This window comes from Terrapene carolina, unplaced genomic scaffold (assembly GCF_002925995.2).
Source record: "Terrapene carolina triunguis isolate 2854851 unplaced genomic scaffold, T_m_triunguis-2.0 Scaffold95, whole genome shotgun sequence".
NCBI lineage: Eukaryota > Metazoa > Chordata > Testudines > Emydidae > Terrapene > Terrapene triunguis.
In genome coordinates, this window is record NW_020664446.1 from 16,228,333 (window position 1) to 16,248,130 (window position 19,798).

Sequence of the window (19,798 nt, forward strand, 5' to 3'; positions counted from 1 at the left end):
TAATGAAATGGCTGTGCTCGTAGGGTGGGTGCGCGTAGGGAGAGGCCTTGCTGTGTGCTGGGAGAGGCTATAATGTATAAAAAGCTGTATACAGAGGCTGACCAGATCCCAAGGATGGGGGATAATAGGAGACTATGTAACCATGGGTCTCAAACTTTTTTTTACTGGTGACCCCTTTCACACAGCAAGCCTTTGAGCACCACCACCACCCCCAATAAATTAAACACACTTTTAAATATATTTAACACTATTATAAATGCTGGCGGCAAGCAGGTTTTGGGGTGGAGGTTGACAGCTGGCAATCCCCCATGTAATAACCTCACACCCCCCCTGAGGGGTCCCAACCCCCAGTTTGAGAACCCCTGCTATATAAGAAAAAGCCTCAAATATTGGGACTGTCCCTATAAAATCAGGACATCTGGTCACCCTATGCATACATGACCTTGCATAAAGTGATAGGTGCCCAGGTAATGCACTCCCTTTGGCTGCTCAATGCTTCACTTCACAACAATAATTTTCCTATTTCGCATTATACAGAGCACCTTTATAATAAACCCTATTTTAGGTCACACCTTCCTTAACGTGATGCATTTACTCAAGCACTTACTTACATATATGGCATGCTTTTAAATGCTGTAGTGTCTTCAGAAGCATCAAGATACTGCCCTTTTAGTGCTTTTAAAAGTTATGATGGCAGTTAAAGTTGTATTCCGTTTTTCACATAAAGGAATCCCAAGTTCTTTGCTTTATGTGAAAAACAGTTTACCACAACTTTTCAGCTGGTAACCTCTGCAGAAAGCTTGCATTTTCTGAGGTGTTCAAGAAAAGCAGTTGATTAGTTTCTGAGTTCTACAAAAAAGACTAACACGGCTGCTACTCTGAAACCTTTCTGAGTTCTAATCAATTAAAAATGCCCAAAACAAAGTTCACCCTCAGTGTCATGATTTTTCAGGCTCCTCTAGCGTAAAAACTATAATCTGTAGAAAGTAAAAAAAAAAAAAAAATAAGTATCTAGTGAGAGTTTGGTGGGTTCTCCAAAGTTATGTAATTGTTAAGTAAAAATAGTGAAAAAACCTAGAGATAGACATCATAATTGATGGTTTACATCACAGTTAGCAGACTGAGACCATGATTAGATGTTTTTAGGAGAGGGAGACCATGATTTATGTCCTGGCTGAGCACGGCTGCTGAAGTGGCTGAACAGTTTCAGGATTACTGGGATGCTCTCTGGACTACTAGTAACTGTTCCCTTGTGGAGCTCATGAAGCTGTTTAGCAGGTTCATCATGAATGTGACTCTTGAACCAGTTAAACAGTTTCATGGAAAACAGCATCTTTGACAAAGCAGCAGCTGTTGCGGCAAGGGTCTTATTCTTTGTGAAGCTATTTCAGCCAGCTTCGGAGCTCCCTGTCTTCATGAAAGCAACAGCCACTAAAGCTGAAGAGCCTGTTCTTCATCAAACTGTTCAGCCAGTTCAAGGATCAGTTTGCTTGGCACTTTAGATCTCAGTGCTGTGAGAAACTCGCCATTGGGAGGCTGGAGATCCTTTCGTAAACTAAAAAACAAACTGGGAAATAAATACAGAAAAACAAATTTTGTGTGATTTAAGGTTGCTCTATACAGAACATCTAACACAAAACCACAAAAGCAAGGAAAATACATGACATGACAAATTTTACTCTTGAGCTCAGACATGCACACCTCACCAGATGAAAGCCTTCCAGCATTGGCTTCCCTGAACATGAGCACATTTTCCAGAACTATACAGGTCTGTCGCATCTTAGGCGCATTTAACATGTGCGATTTCAGCTTTACGCGGTCGGCAAAAACAAAAACAAAAAAAAAGAGAAAAATAACAATTTAAATACTGTTTCTGTAGTGCGGGCGATTCCACCCGCCATTACACTCAATGTAATTTTGACTATACGCAATTTTCGCTTTAGGCGCTGACTGCGGAACGTAACCCCAGCGTAAGATGAGACAGACCTGTATAGAGTAGGGGGAAGGTTCAGGTCTGAAGTCTGGCTATTTATGGTGGCGAGGAGACAATTTATTCTTGTCTTGCTATATTTTTAATGGAATTTTTACTTTTTTAATAGAAGAATAAAGTTTTCTTTCTATTGTTGATTTCTTTTTATGTTTTTTCATTGTTTCAATATTGTACAGCCACAAAAACACATATAAAGTCTCAAAACAATTACAGTGCAATATACATAACAATATATTTTAAATGGTGGTTCAATAATAGAATGAGAGCCAGGAGGCACTCGGCACTCTCTCAAATAGTTATTTTACCAGAAATAAATGATTGTTTCTGTTAATTGCAGGAAGAGCAGGAGGAATCAAACAGAGGCTGGGTGTGGAATGGAGGACTTCTGATAAGCATTGTGTTTGTTCTAGAAATATTTTCTTTCCCTTTCTCCACCTCCTACCCCCACACTCAAAAAAGGATAGAACGAACATAGGAATTGTCATACTGGATCAGACCTGCGGTCCATCTAGTCCAGTAGCCTGTCTCTGATAGTGGTCAGTATTACGTGGGTCAGAGAAAGGTGTAAGAACCCCAGAGTAGACAGATGTGGGATAGGCCTCTTCCTCATCTCCTGTAGTTAGAGACTGACCTAAACCCTGAAGCACAGAGTTTAATATTCCTTTCAATTTTGTTATTAATTATAACTCCAGATATTCCTTTATCCATATCCAATCTTGGTTTGAATTTTGGTAACTTCTTGTCCTCAACAACTTCCTTTGGGGGTGAGTTTCACAATCTAATTACACATTGTGTGAAAAACTATTCAATCAGTTTTGAATTTCCCAACTTTTAATTTCACTGAACATCCCCTTGTTCCTGAAGTATTAGATAGGGAGAACAGTGATTCCCAATCTACTTCCTTTGTTAGTTCATTATTTTATATACTTTTGTCATGCTCCCTCTTATACATGTCCTTTCTAAGGTAAACAATCCCAATCTTTTAAATCTCTATATGAGAGTTTTGCTATGCCCTTTATATCTTTTTTGAGATGTGGTGCTCAATATTCCAGGGGGAGGCCACACCATTGATATGTATAAAGACATTATAATATTCTTTGTATTATTCCTATTCCTTATGCATTCTAACTTATTAGCTTTTTTTTACTGCAGCTGCACATTTAGCAGAAGTCTTTACTGTGTTGTCTACAATGATGTCCTGGGTCCCTTTCTTGAGCTGATACAGTTCATTTAGAACCTTGTAAGGTGCGAGTAGTTTAATATTTTTTCTCTAGTGTGCATTACTTGGTGTTAATCAACACTGAGTTTAATTTGCCATTGTGTTCCCCATTCACTTTCCTTTAGGTCTCTCTGAAGTTCCTCACAGTCCTCCATGGTCCCGACTAACTTGAATAACTTTGTGGCATCTGCAAATTTTGCTACTTCAATACTCACCCCCCTTTCTAGATCATTAATAAATATATTAAACAAGACCTCATATGGAACCTTGAGGCTCCTGATGAACACTGACCACTTGATCGTACTCTGCTTTCTGTCTCCTAGCCAATTTTTGATCTATGACAATACTTTGCCTCTCACTCCACCCCATGACTGCTGGCTTCTTTAGTAGCCTCTAATCAAGGACCTGGTTAAAGGCCTTTTGGAAGTATAAATAAATTATGTCAGCTGATTCTCCTTTATCCACTATTTTATTGACATATTCAAAGAACAGTGAGACACAATTTTCCATCTTTAGAACAGTCAAGGAAGAGAGGTACACAATCCAGTGAAGAGGTACTCAAAAGAGAAGAAAACAGGTAGGCCTCAATCCTACATTTATGCATGTGCTTAACTTTACATAAGACTTTGCAAGATCTGTATTTTGTATGTATTTGTATAGTGCCAAACATTCCTGGGCCCAAATTCTGTTTGGAACCTCTGGACATAACCGTAATAAAAACAATTGATAATAAAATAAGACTTCTAAGCAATACAACTGTATTTTGTATAACAAACTGTACCCATCAACAATTTACAGAATTAAATAACTCAGAGTTAAATAATACAAATAGTTACAAAGTTAAAATAGAAAATTAATAGCAGAGGAAGAGAAAAATTCAGAGTGATGAACAAAAGTAAAAAAGATAGTTTTCATCTCCTATTTGAAAATAGATTGGAAAGGTAGTGATATGGAGAAAGCTGTTTCACATGGTTGCAAAGGAGAAGGCTTTAAGGGATAGATAAAAAGCTAAATAAGCAGAAAGAGACACCTTCAGACTATGGCTTGATCCTGCAAACAGGTACATATTTAAGGGGAGACACTGACACTCTTCAGGTAGGCATATAGGAATAATACATATCAACAACAATAGAGATCCCCGTACATAATTATCATCAGTGATACACATTTAAGAATGGGAAATGCTCCCCCCTCTCCCACACACACACCAGAAGTGTAATTTATCAAAGCAACGGACCCTAAGTAAACATCAAAATACATTGACAATTCACCAGTAAACATGGATGGAGTTCAAGTGTGCACATTGGTGCAGCCCGAGGGTGCGGAATAGAGAGGGACAAAACTTTTCGATTATACAGTAAATTAGTTTAAAAATGCAGTTTTGAACAACATTAGGAATTTTTTTTTTTTTAAGAAAAGTAAAACCGGTTCATTTTGACATGTTTGAAATAAACCATTTTGACATTCTTTTTAAATGAACCATTTCTTTTTGCAATATCATTTCAGATCAACATTTTGTTTCAACATTTCCCTTCAAGCCTGAAATATTGTTTCAGAAGGACATTAGAAAAGTTTCATTCAACCTGAATGAAATGTTTTCAGTTCTGCGTTTTGGCAACTGAAAAAAAAAATCAGTTTCACTTAGAAACTAACACATTTTATTTATTTATTCAGATTGTTCAGTTCCGCCCCCAAACCGAAAAATTATTTACTGAGCCACAGTGGGGAAATCACACAGAGGAGAGACCCAGAGGTGGAGGCAGAGAGGGTGGGGGGAGCCACCCAAAGCATTCAGGGGGTGGGGAGGTCACCCAGAGGGGGCCCGGGATGTAGCACTAGGGGCACGTGGGGAGGCCGAACGGAAGAGTCCCAGGGAAGCGACCGAGAGGTGGGGAGACCAGGCCACTCAGAGTGGCCCCGGAGGGCGGGTTGGGGGAGAAGCCAGACCCCCCGTAGAGGCCCCGGGGGCGGGTTGGAGGAGAGGTCGGACCCCCGGGTTGTGGAGAAGCCAGACCCGCCGGAGGGGTCCCGGGGGGCGCGGGAAGGCCAGGTGGCGGGGCCCCGGGAGGCGAGGCCAGGCCAGCCCCGGCTTGCTGGAGGGGCCCCGGTCAGCGTACACGGTTTCAAGCGAGCAGGGGAAAAGCCCAGCCCTTGCCCGGGCAGCCGCTGCGCCCCGACCCATTGATCCTCCAGGCTTCTGCTCGGGGGCGCCAACGACCGAGGCCGAGTCTGCGTCCTGCGTAGGGCCTGGGAGGCGGGGAAGCAGCGGGGCCGGGCCTAGGGCCGAAGGCGGGGCCAGGACAGCGGGCGGAGCCGGTCTGAGGCGGGGCAGGGCCTGGGCGCTCAGGCGGCAGCCGCTGCGGGGGACCCAGGAAGAGAGGGAGAGGGCTGGGCCGGGCCTGGTGCGCTCCGGGGGCAGCAGGAAGATGGCAGAGCCGGAGATTCAGCTGCTGCTAGGCGTGGGGCTGATTGGTAAGGACACCCCTGGGCCCTTTGCCCCTGGTGGATCTACCCCAGGGTAGCTCTCTGTGCTGGGGAGGGGCAGACCCGCGCTCTGGCTAAAGGGCAGAGCCCCCTGCCCAGCCCCAGACTCCAGCTCCTTGACAGGACCCTCTGCCCCTTCAACGGAGGGTGGGGCTCTTGTGGTGGTGTGGGGGCAGAGGTGCTGGAACTAGGGGTGCTGCTGCACCCCCTGGCTTGAAGTGGTTTCCATCATATACAAGGTTTACAGTTGGGTTCAATGGCTCTCAGCGCTCCTGGGTAGGGGGGCAGCACCCATCTAACAGTTCTCACTCTTTGAGGCACCACCGCAACCTTTCTCCTTCACATGTGGGGCCTGGGCCGGGCAGTAACCTACCGGGGGAACTTTTCCTCTTTTGTCCACCTTACATACCTTTAGCCTGGCTTTTGACACAGTTCTGCTTGAAGTTTTCCTAAGTATATTAGGGAAATGTGGTCCAGATGAAATTACTATAAGGTGGGTGCTCAATTGGTTGAAAGACCATACGCGAAGAATAATTATCAGTGGTTTGCTGTTAAATTGGTGGAGTGTATTTAGTGGGGCCCCGCTGGGGTCGGTCCTGGGTCCAGTACTATTCAATGTTTTCATTAATGACTTGGATAATGGAGTGGAGAGCATGCTTATAAAAGTTGCAGATGTCAACAAGCTGGGAGGGGTTGCAAGCACTTTGGAGGACAGGTTTTAAATTCAAAATGACTTTGAAAAATCAGAGGATTGGTCTGAATTCAACAAGATGAAATTCAGTAAAGACAACTGCAAAGTAGTTAACTTAGGAAGGAAAAATCAAATGCACAGCAGCAAAATGGGGAATAACTAGTGGTAATACTGCTGAAAAGACTCTGGAGGTTATAGTGGAACACAAACTGAAATGAGTCATCAGTGTGACACAACTGCAAAAAAGACTAATATGATTCAGGGGTGTATTAACAGGAGTGTTGTATATTAGACACAGGAGGTAAATGTCCTGCTCTACGTGACACTGGTGAAGCCACACCTGGAGTACTGCATCCAATTCTGGGCAATACAATTTAGGAAGGATGGGGACAAATTGGAAAGAGTTCAGAAGAGAGCAACACAAATAGGTTGATAGACCAGATTACATGAACAAAATATTGGGACACATGGGGGGGGGGGGCAGGTCCGGAGCACCGCCCAACCAACCAAACAAAAAACCCGAACCAGAATATCGGGACAAATGGCATCCCGACCCCATACATCCGTTGGGACGCGGGACAAACAACTTTTATCGGGATTTTATTGGGGCGTCTGGTCACCCTAAACACAAATGATGAAAGGTTTAGAAAATCTGAATTATGAGGAAAGGTTCAAAAAACTAGACATGAGAAACTAGTCTTGAGAAAAGAAGACTGAGACACAACCTGATAACAGTCTTCCAATATGTTAGGGCTGTTATAAAGAGCACAGTGATCAATTTAAGAAAACCTTTCTAATTATAAGAGTAATTAAGCTCTGGAATAGGCTTCCAAGGGAGATTGTGGAGTCCCCATAATTGGAAACTTTTAAAAATAAGTTGGACAAACATCTGTCAGATATAGTCTAGGTTTACTTGGTCCTGCCACAGCGCAGGGGGCAGGACTTGATACTTATTGAGGTCCTTTCCTGCCATATATTTCTGTGATTCTATAATGGAGGTGTGAACCCCAGAACCGCCCAGCAACAGGTGGCCCTCTGCCCATCCATAAAAATGCGGCTAACAACATATCTCTGCCTCTCGGTATAAAATACGTTTGGAGATGGACAGCATCATATAAGTGTCCAAGTGTTGCTTGTTTTTGTTAATTATGCCAGTTTATTTTAAAGCATGTATTGATTAAAGATTCCTGCATGCAAAAGAGCCAGAACCTGCCCTCTGATACAAACCATTGGAAATATGTGTGGGTATCTGAAGGCAACATTTGGCATGTGATTGGTACAGCATTTGGGAACGAAGCCTATAAATGCTCAGACAGATAATGTACCCCTTCTATAGCATATAGATACCATATAAATATAAGATGCCATTATTTTAGTTATTACTTATTGAAATACAAAGTGAAAGCATTGTTAATTGAGAGAGTTTATCCATTTAGAACTAATTGATAATTTCATAGTCCAAATAAGTCTGTTAGTTTAACAATAAACAGTTAATAATGATGCTTTACCACTTCAAAGCATTGTGACAGTTTGAATGATGGAGATTTTAAATGATGCAATTAAGGGTTCTATAAATACTTAAGTGCATGCTTATTTCTGAGCACCAAAATAATTCCATTGGTGTCAATGGGACTACTTATATGCTTAAAGTTAAGTAAGTGCGCAAGCGTTTGCATAACTGGAGACAGCACCTTTGAAAACTACAATTCTTATTTTTCCACATACTCAAAAGCCTCACCTGGCTGGGACTTTGCATGCCAAGAGCAGACTTTTACAACAAAATGTTATAAATACCTGAAAATAAAAGTTAATAACAGAACCGCGAACAGACAATTTTAACAGTCAAGGCATGAGTGGGTACTGATATAGTTAGTGTAAAATGGGATGGATGTTAAGCTGATTCCAGTAAACAGATCTGATTAACCAATCAATTTACTTCCTTGCTGCTGTTTGGCATTCTCACAGTGAACATCTTTCCACCATAGAAAAAGACACCAATGGAGATGCTCTGTGGGTATGGTGTTATCCCTCCACAACAGCTGAAATGAGGGATCTATTGCTGAGAAAATGCTGCCTTACAGATGAAAATAAACTGCTTCACACCTTTGTATTTGGCCAGTATAGAAGATCATGGTTCTATATCACAACAGTGGAAGTTCAAGATTCTTCAGTCTTGGAAAAGGTGGGACTGAATCACCAATAAAGCGGTCTAAAGCAGTGTTTTGGGGCCTAGTTCTGCAAATGCTTTACTACTAGCTGGGGTACTTACTAGTGGTAATAGTTCTAATGGAAAGAATGGGGTTGTTCTCAGGAACAAGCACATGCTCAAGAGTAAGTGTTTACAGGACTGGATCCATATTTTGCAGTTTTGAAATTCCCTGAGTATGTTTTATGGTCTTCCATAGTTGGGAACTTTTTAAAATTATTTTTTGCAGATTATTTTTGGGCTTGAAATACACTGTAACCACTTGCTTCTGGAAAATAAGTACAAAGCTCACTGTTTTTCAAAAAAATTAAAAATATTTGAGAGGAGGAAAAGCTAAGGGCCTCTTTCTGGCACAAGCTTTTAAGCATGAATTCTCACGGAAAACAATGAAGATTTTTGCCTAAAAATCACGTGTAGTATGACGCTAAATCTTGGCAATAGAGGTTGAAAGAAGTCTGTAGAGTTCCTAGCACAATAGGGCTTGATTCTTGGTAGTCCTTTCCTACTGAAGTCATTGGGCAAAAATTTTGTGAGTAGAAGATTAATGTACTTTATACCAGTTTGCATATGCAAAACAAGTGTAATATACACTCCCTCTTTGGCCTCTCTATCAGCAGCAAAAAAGGGGGTGTGGCTGGGTAAAAAGAAAGGGGTATATATGCAGCCCTTGAGTAAGCAGATGCAACTCCCTTTGAAATCAATGGGATTGCATCAGTTTCTACTTCGGGGTAAATTTGGCTCCTAAAGCATTAAGGATATCTTCTGTGGCATGGTTAAAAGTTAAAGTAATGACAAGGAGAACTTTATTATTATTATTATTCACGTTAATCCTAGATATGTTTAGTAATAGCTTCCCTGCGCTTACAATTTGAAGTTAGACCCAAGAAATAACAAAAGAATAACGGACATGGGTCATTGCGGGGAGAAAAGTAGTAAAGAAATGGAGGAGGATAAAAGATGAGAGGGGGAATTTCCATGTAATGATGAAAAGGAGAAAGTTGGGTGCATCATGGATTTTAATTTTGGGGGTGTTTTAATAGAATTTATGATGGCATAAATTTTGTTAGAATGGAAGATTAAAGATGATAGACCTGGCAGATTTGGACTGATTATTTGGATCAGAAGAGAGTAGTTGTTTGGTGTATGAGAACAGGGAGGCTATTCCAGGCAATGTAGAGGAAAGAAGTTACATAGGAAGCTTTGGAAAGGAATAGGCTGAAAGGATAATAGGCTGATATTAGTAAAAGATATAGGCAGGAAGGAACAGCGTGCATATCCTTGCTTTATCTTACATTCTGTTTGTTTTTAAGCAGTTTTCATCACTGCAGGATAGACTTTGTAGAACTTCCCTTGACTTGTCTATTTTTTTGGCTGTAAATACCATCTTTTCTGTTACATCCCTCCCACCCCCTTCTTTTCCCCTCAGAGTGTAAGAGATTAATTTTGCACACTTACAGAATGCCACTTACACCCAATTTTCTGACCATCTTATGCTATCTCTACTATGTCCAATGGAAAAGGTTTTGGACAGTTTGTTAGATATTACAAAAATGCAGACGTAATGCTTGGGACCCAGGCTGTAAAATTAGTCTTTGAACAGCATTGTTATATCTCACTCATTATTTATGGCTAAAATAGGTTTTTCATTGTTGCATTCTCTACATTTCTGCTAAAATATATGTCTATTTTAAAATGTACCTTAGCATTCGAAGTCTCTATTTTGGTACATGATTTATTGTGCTTTTCTGAAGGATTGAATTGTATATGTATTCATCTTTATTACTGATAATTGAAATATTGCAGATGCACTTTCATTTCTTCTGTACTCTGACATTAAGGTCCCTTAATAAGTTGTTGTAAGACTAGTAGCATTGTGGCATTCCATATTAAGTAAAAAGCATTCCTATGTGGTGATTCTTCCTGTCCTTCTCCCACCCTCTCCACCTCCACCTTAGAACCCCCCACCATGGTTCTGTCCTTCTCCTCACGCCATTGTAATCTATCGTATCTGCAGTAGGAGGTTAATAAGGTGGGGGCAGGTAACTGTCTCATGTTTAGGGGTGGGTTTTTTTGTTGTTGTTTAATCCACCAAATATTGATAACTCTGACTCAGTGAAAGTGGGTCAAGTCAGAAGCCATTAGCTATGTCTTTTTTCCTGCATATAAATGAGATTTGCAGCTGTCTCGCACTCTCCTGGTACTATAATGTCTTGTATGAGTGTTGCATTAAATTCAGTAATGTAAGCATTACCTGAATTAAAATGGAAGTATATAAAACAACCTGAATGTTTTTTTGTGTGTTTTGGACAGGTGACTCACTTTTCTATTGTTCTGACTGCCAAAGATTTTAACCCGGAGAAATATGCTGCCTTCACTAGGATATTGTGTAGGTCTGTATAAAAGCTGTATTTAGTGCAAATGTTTAAATACTTAGGTCTTGCCAAACTGGGAGGCTGAACGATACACGTTGTCTAACAATATGAATGTTTGCTGGGATTCTGTATTATGATTCGTTATTGCAACTATATACATTCTAGGTCTGTGATTAAGTACAACTGGCTATTTTGTGTCCATGTGATAAAATTAAGAACATAGTCAAATGTTCAACATATGTTACCATAAAAATAAAATTCTTTATTTTTCACAGCTTTTTTCCCCCAAGAACATGTTTTCAAAATGTAATAAATACTGAAAGAGCCTCTGTGATCTTTGTGTTTCACTGTTGCATAAACTATTTAGGTTGGTTGTGACTTGTTTTCTCTCTCTCTCTCTCTCTCTGTGTGTTTGTGTATGTATCTTATAAGGTGGAGGTTATTAAGGTTGACTTATAAACTGAGTGTCTTTCTAAATGATCTGAAAATTATAGTTGAATTTAAAAATAAATGTGACAGTAGCTTTGTAGGGAAACTAAAATGGAAGATGGCAGCTTAGAAACATCTATATTTCAAAAATAGTGTTAATCTGTTTTGAAGCTTTAGGTACGGTGTTCCCACATCTGAATTCCTTTCTCCTTTCCCAGGGGAAACTTACCGGTAGTTAAAGCTCAGAGGAAGAGAGATGATTAACAAATGGATATTAAGAGGGGGGAGAGTTTCTTTTTTCTATGTACAAGGGACAGACTGAGAGTCTTTGCATTTGTCTCACGTACAGCATGTCTCCTGTTAGCTGTACCTTTTTTGATAATCATGAGGTAACTGATCATATGATCGGTATTTAAAAATCAGATGAAGAATATGAGGAGTTTTGCCCTTCACAAAACAAATCTTTTATAAATCCACAAATTTTTTTTTGTTTGTTTTTTTACTTGTTTTATACTGAAACTATAGCTCCCATTCATTTGTGAAACAGGAAATCCTAATAAGAACATGAGTTGACCATAGATCCAAAAAACAGACAAGTTTTTGTGCTCATCCTGACGCAATCATGTGTCTTAAAATCAGAATTCTTCCAAATCAGTGTTTTGGTGATACCATGACCTTTTCGTATGCCTATCTATACTGTTCACACCATCATAGACAAAAACTAAATATTTTCACTTTTTTAATGCAGAATCTACCTGAAGCATGGGAGTCCAGTTAAAATGATGGAGAGTTACATTGCAGTTCTTACAAAGGGGATCTGCCAGAGTGAAGAAAATGGATCTTTCCTCAGCAAAGATTTTGATGCCCGAAAGGCTTACCTTGCAGGTTCAATCAAAGGTTAAAAATAAATCTATAGTCAACTGATTACTTGTATCTTATTTAAATATGAAATCCACAATGCCATTCTGCAGCCATATAAAATAGATTTATATATCAAGTTCCAAATTCTGTTCAGATAAGTAACTAATATGAACTGTTTATATATATATTCTGAGTATAGTGATGTCTGGTGACTTGTCAATAATTTTTAAAGAAATATTGCCAGAAGATACTCTTGTGATACCATAATGTCTTTCTTTCCTGTCTCGTAGATATAGTATCTCAGTTTGGTATGGAAACAGTTATCCTATTCACTGCACTGATGTTAAAGAAAAGAATTGTTGTACATCACCCAAGAATAGAAGTCATCCAGGAGTTTACTAGGTACAGCACATACCTGTAAATAAAAATGCATTAGGCCCTGATTCTGGAAAGTATCTATATTCAGGAAAGCACTAAAGTAAATGCTTCAAGTTAAACATGTTCTGAGATCCCATTGTTTTCAGTGAAACCAAAGTGTGTGTTTAAGTGCTTTCCTGAACTGGGGCCTTAAAAATAGAATGAATACCAATAATATAAGGACCCTCAATTATCTGTGTATGTCTGTATGCATGCTCTCATATACAAGAGATTCTTAATGTCACAAAATTTATATTTCTCTCTAAAGCTTTACAGTATGAAGTGCTAAGTCACCGATTAGTACAAGAAAAAAATATACTTAGTTTCAAATGCTAACTTCATTTCCTTAGGACTCTACCTGCTTTAGTGTGGCATCGACAGGACTGGTCAATTCTTCATTCGTATGTTCATCTAAATGATGATGAACTGGAAGCATTAAAGACCTGCACAGGTAGTAATAAATTATCAGTCAAACTTTGTTCATAATGTTAATTTCATCTACATTGGAGCAACATCCTTTAGCAATAATGTCATGAAAAATCTCTTGCTATTTCCATCATAAATTCATTTTGAGGATTTTTAATTCTTTAAATCTGTCATAGAAGTTAGACTGTACATTTTTTCTTTAAAAAAAAAAAGCATGTGTTTTACATTAAATTAAAGATCAGATAAATAGTTTTATTGGTGGTACCGTCCAGATGGATTGTACTTCCTCCCTCCCCCTCTAAGCTACTGTAAATGATTTCCTTTAGTTACTAAGAAGATAGAGCCTGTCATTAGAGAGTATTGGAATGTAATCCGGAACCAAATATCACAAATTGAGGGATCGTTATTACCAAATAATCTTTTGGTAATCTTTCTGGGGCCTCCTAGTGGAAATGGTCACACAAAAGGAAATGAAGAATTAATCTCTCATCTGCTAGAAGCTGCTCAGCCATTTGTAGCCTACTATTGGGAAAAGAAAAATAGCCCAACCATTGGGGAATGGTTGAAAAAATATGGGAGGTTGTGGTTACAGAAAAATTTAATACACCAATTATGTATCCAGCAAAATAGACAGGACGGATAGATATGTAGATAGTTAGTTACCTTCTGTTTAGTACTCAAATTAAATTCTTCAAAAAACTCAGCATACCTGTTCAGTTTTTTTGAATAGTAGCATTTGATACACATATTTAACATATCTCTACATAGAGATTTCACTCAATTTAATAAAATCACTAGGAATGACATAGGTGTTGTAATGATGCTCACTCTGTAATATGGTAACATCCTGCTAAATAGACCAGATTCCTGTATAATGTCTCTTTAAACCAAAACTAATTGTTGTAATGATTATTTTATTTCTGATATTTACATGGCAGGGATTTGTAAACTTATTAAGTTCCTAAGGAGGTAGGGAAGTAAGCTTGTCTCCTTTTGATGTTGTTTTGGATCAGATGGAATGAAGGAGTTAATGCAGTGTTACAGAGGGGTTGATATAACATTCCTTCAACCCAAATAAGATTACCTTCAAAGCATGTATGTGGTTAATGATTATTATTTTTCTTACTTTTTTGCAGTTAAAAAATAACTCGAAGTAATAGTGGGTATTTCACTTAAATTAACAAGAAGTAATTCACTTTAAAGGTTGGAATTCTATTCTGAATGTGCTCCACTGGGTCAGTTGGTGGCTGTTTATTGTAGTCACAAATGGCCTCCCCATGCTGTAAGAGTCTGATTTGTGATTTCTATTGAGTGTAAATGTTATATAATACATCAAAAGACAGTAAGCTTCTACTCCCCCCCCCCCCCCCCGCCGCCCAAACTGGACACAACAGAGTGAACGAAGGATTTAGCAGTATTCTTAATCCTGAATTTCCTCACTCTTGTCTCTTTCGGATAACCACTTTTATAGTTAACAAGTATTTTTAATGTTTGACTATTTTACCACTAGTGTATACCTCAGCTCATCAAAATCACCAAACCACACTTCAGCAGAAAACAGCTGCTATAAGGGAAGGCATACTGAGATGAACCTAGCTGGCATGTTGTAAATCAGAAAACGTTCTGCTGTCACTACCATCATATTCCTGACCCAAATAGCCGCTAAGAGCACTTTAATGGAATCTCTTAGTGTATAGACCAGTGATCTCCAACCTTTTAAGGCACAAAATCACTTTCCGAATTTAAGTTCAACCCAGGATCTTCCCCGAAGCCCCTCCCCGCTCACTCCATCTCTTCCCCCCTCCCCTGCCGTCACTCACTCTCACCGGGCTGGGGCAGGGGGTTGGAGTTCAGGAGGGGATGCGGGCTCTGGGCTGGGGCTGAGGGGTTCAGAGTGTGGGAGGGGGCTCTGGGCTGAGCCTGGGGCAGGGGCTTGGAGTGAAGGACGGGGTATGGAGTGCTGGAGGGGGCTCAGGGCTGGGGGTTGGGGTGCACTTACCTCAGGTGGCTCCCAGTTGGCGGCACAGCGGGGCTAAGGTAGACTCCCTGCCTGCCCCGGCCCCACTCAGGCACATCGGCACCTCCTCCCCATCACAAGCCAGGCCAATCCCCCCCCACCCTGCCAGCCAGTAGTGCACCACGTGGCCACGCCGCTCCCGGAAGGGGCCAACACATCCCTGCGGCCCCTTGGGAGGGGAACATGACTCTGCCTGCTGCCCCTCTCTGCAGGCGCTGCCCCCGCAGCTCCCATTGGCCACAGCTCCCCATTCCCGGCCATTGGGAGATACGGGGGCAGTGTTTGCAGGCACAAGCAGCGCGTGGAGACCCCTGCTCCCTTCCCCCGGCTGTGGTGGCGTGCTGGCTGCTTCTGGGAGCAGCATGGGGCTGTAGCAGGCAGGAAGCCTGCCTTAGCGGCAGCCCCGCTACACCACAGCGGCCGGAGATTGCGATTGCCTGGGAGAGTCTGCAGGATAGTGACCGCTGCTATAGACCTTAGTGTATTTCACCTTTGGAAAGTGAACACGCAGTCATGTTTTTTTTTTTTTTTTTTAAATATTTTGAGTAGCAAGAAAGCTTTGAAACTGAAAACATAATCTTCCTTACTACGTATAGTGTTTTGTTCTTAATTTTAAACTCCGGAAGTCAAAAAATACACTAGGTGCTTATTCAAATGCCCAAAGAAGTCAATTAACTTCAATGGGTGCTGGATCAAGTCCTTAATTTTAAAACGGATTTTAGTTTACACTACATCTCTTTTGGTTTTCAGTTTTTAATCAGAATTTGTCTTCCTAAATCTCTACCACCTAGGTTACATTGCTGGATTTATAGACTCCAAAGTGAGCAATAGACCGGATCTATATGATGTGTATGTGAATTTGGCAGACAGTGAAATTACCATTTCCCAGCAAGCGAAAGGTTGGTTGGCAGCATTTGTTTTTGTTTTGTTTTGGTGAGAGGTGGTGGTATTTGCTTTGTAACTCTGAACATAGAGCCAGATTCAACAAAATATTGGTCCTGTTTCCAGGCTAGTTATGAGAGAGCAATTATTTTAGAGCTTTCATAGTCCTTCTCAGCTGGGAGCCTGGAAGATCTTTGGTGAATCTGGGCCATAATGTCATCATGTATAAATGCCTAAGTAATGGAATTGGAGAAGGGTGGTCTTGTGTATAATACACAAGTCTTAATTTAAAACATGTGACTGAAACATTTTATATTTCCATAAAGTTACATTCTAAACCATGGGTGGGTTATGAATCCAGCCCAGAACTAAACCCTTATAAATGACTATTCCCATTTTCATACTCACTGAACTGTGGGTTTTGTATCTCCTACCAATGATCAAGGGCAAATGCTGCCTGCAAAACTCTCAATGCATGGAGGATAAAACCTTTAGAGCAGTAGGAAATCTTAATTTGGTTTTATTAAAAATGCTTAATTCATCCATGGATGTCAAACGACAGATAAAGGTCATGAGAAGAACTCATAATTTGGCTTGCCATCAATTTACCAGATGGTAGTTTGTCACTTAAATGCATTTGCACATTTCACTACTAAAAATTCATAACAATTCTTTAAAATATTCATTCTTTAAAATAAATCTTATTTTTAAAGTATAAAGAAAAAAGCCTGATCTTGGTTAACCTTGATTTATCTTTACTTTATAGTTCTTTATATAAAAACTTCAGCATACTTTCTGGAAACTAGCAGTAAACTTATCTGTAACGCCATTGTAGGATCTACAGTATTTTGTCTAATTGTACCTCTGCATATTAATTTTATCCCAGCAAAAGCAATAAAGAAGATGTGATGGGAATACATGAAAATACGATAAAGTTCAAAGAACATTTTTGTGAAAAGTTCTTGTAGGCAGTCCTATTATTCTTCCTCCTACATAAATATTTTCAGGAAGCGCCATTAAAGAGAGCCTATGAGTAAAGGTGAGAGGTGCCATTCTTACAAATGCTAGTGACCGGCTACTACTGTTTTTAGATGAAGGATGCTATACGTGCAAAATATTATGTTCTAGATGGGTTAGATCAGTGCTTCTCAAAGTCGGGCCGCCGCTTGTTCAGGGAAAGCCCCTGGCGGTCCGGGCCGGTTTGTTTACCTGCCGCATCCGCAGGTTCAGCCGATCGTGGCTCCCACTGGCCGTGGTTCGCCGCTCCAGGCCAATGGGGGCTGCGGGAAGGGCGGCCAGCACATCCCTCGGCCTGCGCCGCTTCCCGTAGCCCCCATTGGCCTGGGACGGCGAACCGCGGCCATTGGGAGCCGCGATCGGCCGAACCTGTGGCTGCGGCAGATAAACAAACCGGCCTGGCTCGCCGGGGGCTTTCCCTGAAGAAGCGGCGGACTAGCTTTGAGAAGCACTGGGTTAGATCAGAATGAATGCATGATGTATTTTTCTCTACTCCCCAGAGGCAATGACAATGGGAAAATTGCACAAAGAAATTGGTCAACTCATTGTTCAGTCTGCAGAAGATCCAGATAAATCAGATAGTCAAGTAATTAAGGTTAGTCCCTTTTATGTTTAAATTTCTCCTTTCATTAATATTTTATTTAAAGAAAGAAAGAAAGAAAGAAATACCATAATGAAATGTCAGGCCCTACTTCCCCCAAACTCTTGTTGATCTGTTGCAATCTCTAGTTTATAAATACCACTATACATTGAAATTCTTAAAATAGTTCTGCTATCATGACCTGGTTATAATAGTATATAAATAAAGTAACTAAAACATAGTGTATTGGCACTTCATGTTGTTGAAAAAATTCCAGACATTCCTTTGAATATATTTCACTCGTATTAAAATAAAATGATTTTACAATGGTATAAGATTTTATAATCAGTTATTTGCTTCACTTATATTATAACTTGGGAAAATTCATAGGTAACATTTTAAACCCTGAAATATGCTTCTTCAGATTTAAGATTGGGCTTCAAAATGCTGTGTTTTTTCCCGTTCCCACACCAATAGAGTCTGTTAGCTATTACACAATTGCATTGCGGTAATAATTTTGAAATAAAGGTGTTAAACCCTGTGAAATGCTGAGAACTCCCAGCTACCCCTGAATTAAATGTTCAGCATCTTACATGATCAGATCTGAAGAAAGAATATTCCAAATTTCTTTTTTTTTAAAGTAGCATATTGATGCGTTCTGACCAATTATTTCCCCTGCATACTATTTGTGTTAGTATCTTATACAGAGGTGTTAATAATGTTAAATAATTTTCCTAGTACTCTATTCATGCTTGCTTATTTGTCTATTCTTATTTTAAGGATATTTCACTGAAGACAAAAGAAATTTTGACTAATCTGGCATCATTTACTGAAGTTTCTGATGATGGTGAGAAACCGACACTTAACTTTGAAGCCCTAAAACAAAAGCGATATCCACCAGCTACAGAAAACTTTCTTTATCATCTAGCAGCTGCTGAACAAATGCTTAAGATCTGACTTTGTTGATATACTTCACTGTTGTGGACCAATATGAAACTATTCCCTTTGCCATAAAACTATGACTGTCTGCTACTTATATAAAAAACTAAAGGTAGCAAAGAAAATGTTACATTTTAATGATGTAATGCAAAATATAGACATATGACCTGGAACATGCGGCTGCACATTAGGAAATATTTCTAGTCTTTTTACTTTTCCTTGACTCTGACTTTATACACACAAGGGCAGATACTCAAAAACACAACCTGAGTTGGGCACCTGACTTGTGTTTGTGCCTTTGAAATCTTCCCCCTTACTCTTGGTGTACTATAACATTATAGAACTGGACATACTGGTATAAACAAATTGAAATCAGATACACTGAAAACTGGAAAATGGTTAGAGCAGTAAAACTATACCTGTTTGTCTTGTTGCATAGCCATAAAGTAACAGTTTTTAAGTAAGCAGTCTGAAACTAACTTTGCTTTGTAATCTTCTGGGAAGAACTTAAATTCTTTGTAAGGAAACCTACTTTTTGAGCCAAACATCCAATGTTTCTGCAGAAATGTCCATGAAACCAGTCAAAAGGTTCTGCAGTAGCACTTTTGTTATATGAAAAATCGAACTTTTTTTCCTGGCCTTTGCACAGATGGGTGTAGCATGTGGTTTTACATAGAGATTTTATACTTAAGATCAAAAATTTAGTAATCCATATTTATACTATTAAAAATTGAATGTTTGGTATCTTGAAGCTGTAAGAACTCATAATTAACTATATACAAGCAATATTCATTTGAGAAAGATTTTTGTTTATGTATTGTAAAGTAAGGAAGTGTATTTTAGAATATGGATAAGGAATTAGGTATCTATATATAAAATAGCTACCTATTGCAGTTAGTCCGAGAGAACTACTGCTACAATCCCCTATTTTCAGGGGTGTATAATCCTACTTCAGATATTTACTTGAGACAGAAACTTTGCAGTTAGTTTAGACACAGAAGCATTTTTTAAACGAATGGCATATTGACTGTGTTTTGAATATCAGTGCTCTTTGACTTTTTTCCATTTGTATAACTTAAGGGGTGTTTTTTAATGGTCCAGATAAGTTTAAAGATCATATAGAAAGAAACACAATTTGGGCCTGAGCCTTATGTCCATTGAAGTTAGTCTTTCCATTGAGTTCAACATGCTTTGGATCAGGTCTTGAGCATTTCTATAACTATAACTTCAGGGTTAGAGTGAAAATTTCTTTCCATGGATTCTTAAAA

The 19,798-nt window shown here is 39.7% G+C and overlaps 1 protein-coding gene across 2 annotated transcripts; it reads left to right on the forward strand.

The window, feature by feature from the left end:
* Positions 1–5,547: 5,547 nt before the first annotated feature.
* On the forward strand, positions 5,548–19,798 carry DENND10 (DENN domain containing 10). 2 transcript variants are annotated; one of them, XM_026651152.1, is made up of 9 exons: positions 5,548–5,681; positions 8,370–8,566; positions 10,901–10,980; positions 12,140–12,288; positions 12,543–12,654; positions 13,020–13,120; positions 15,904–16,011; positions 17,512–17,606; positions 18,372–19,798. In XM_026651152.1, the coding sequence occupies exons 1-9, from the start codon at positions 5,636–5,638 to the stop codon at positions 18,546–18,548; spliced, it is 1,065 nt and encodes a 354-aa protein (XP_026506937.1). In that variant the 5' UTR covers positions 5,548–5,635; the 3' UTR covers positions 18,549–19,798. The 2 variants fall into 2 exon arrangements, with proteins under 2 accessions (XP_026506937.1, XP_026506938.1); XM_026651153.1 differs by lacking the exon at positions 8,370–8,566 and having other exon boundaries at positions 5,598–5,681.

What these genes read in the sequence shown, in the direction of transcription:
- DENND10 (XM_026651152.1), top strand. Translation starts at nt 5,636, where the DNA reads ATGGCAGAGCCGGAGATTCAGCTGCTGCTAGGCGTGGGGCTGATTG. An exon ending in GCTAGGCGTGGGGCTGATTG is followed by an intron (nt 5,682 to 8,369) that starts GTAAGGACACCC and finishes TTTCCACCATAG; the next exon opens with AAAAAGACACCAATGGAGAT. An exon ending in CAGATAGTCAAGTAATTAAG is followed by an intron (nt 17,607 to 18,371) that starts GTTAGTCCCTTT and finishes TCTTATTTTAAG; the next exon opens with GATATTTCACTGAAGACAAA.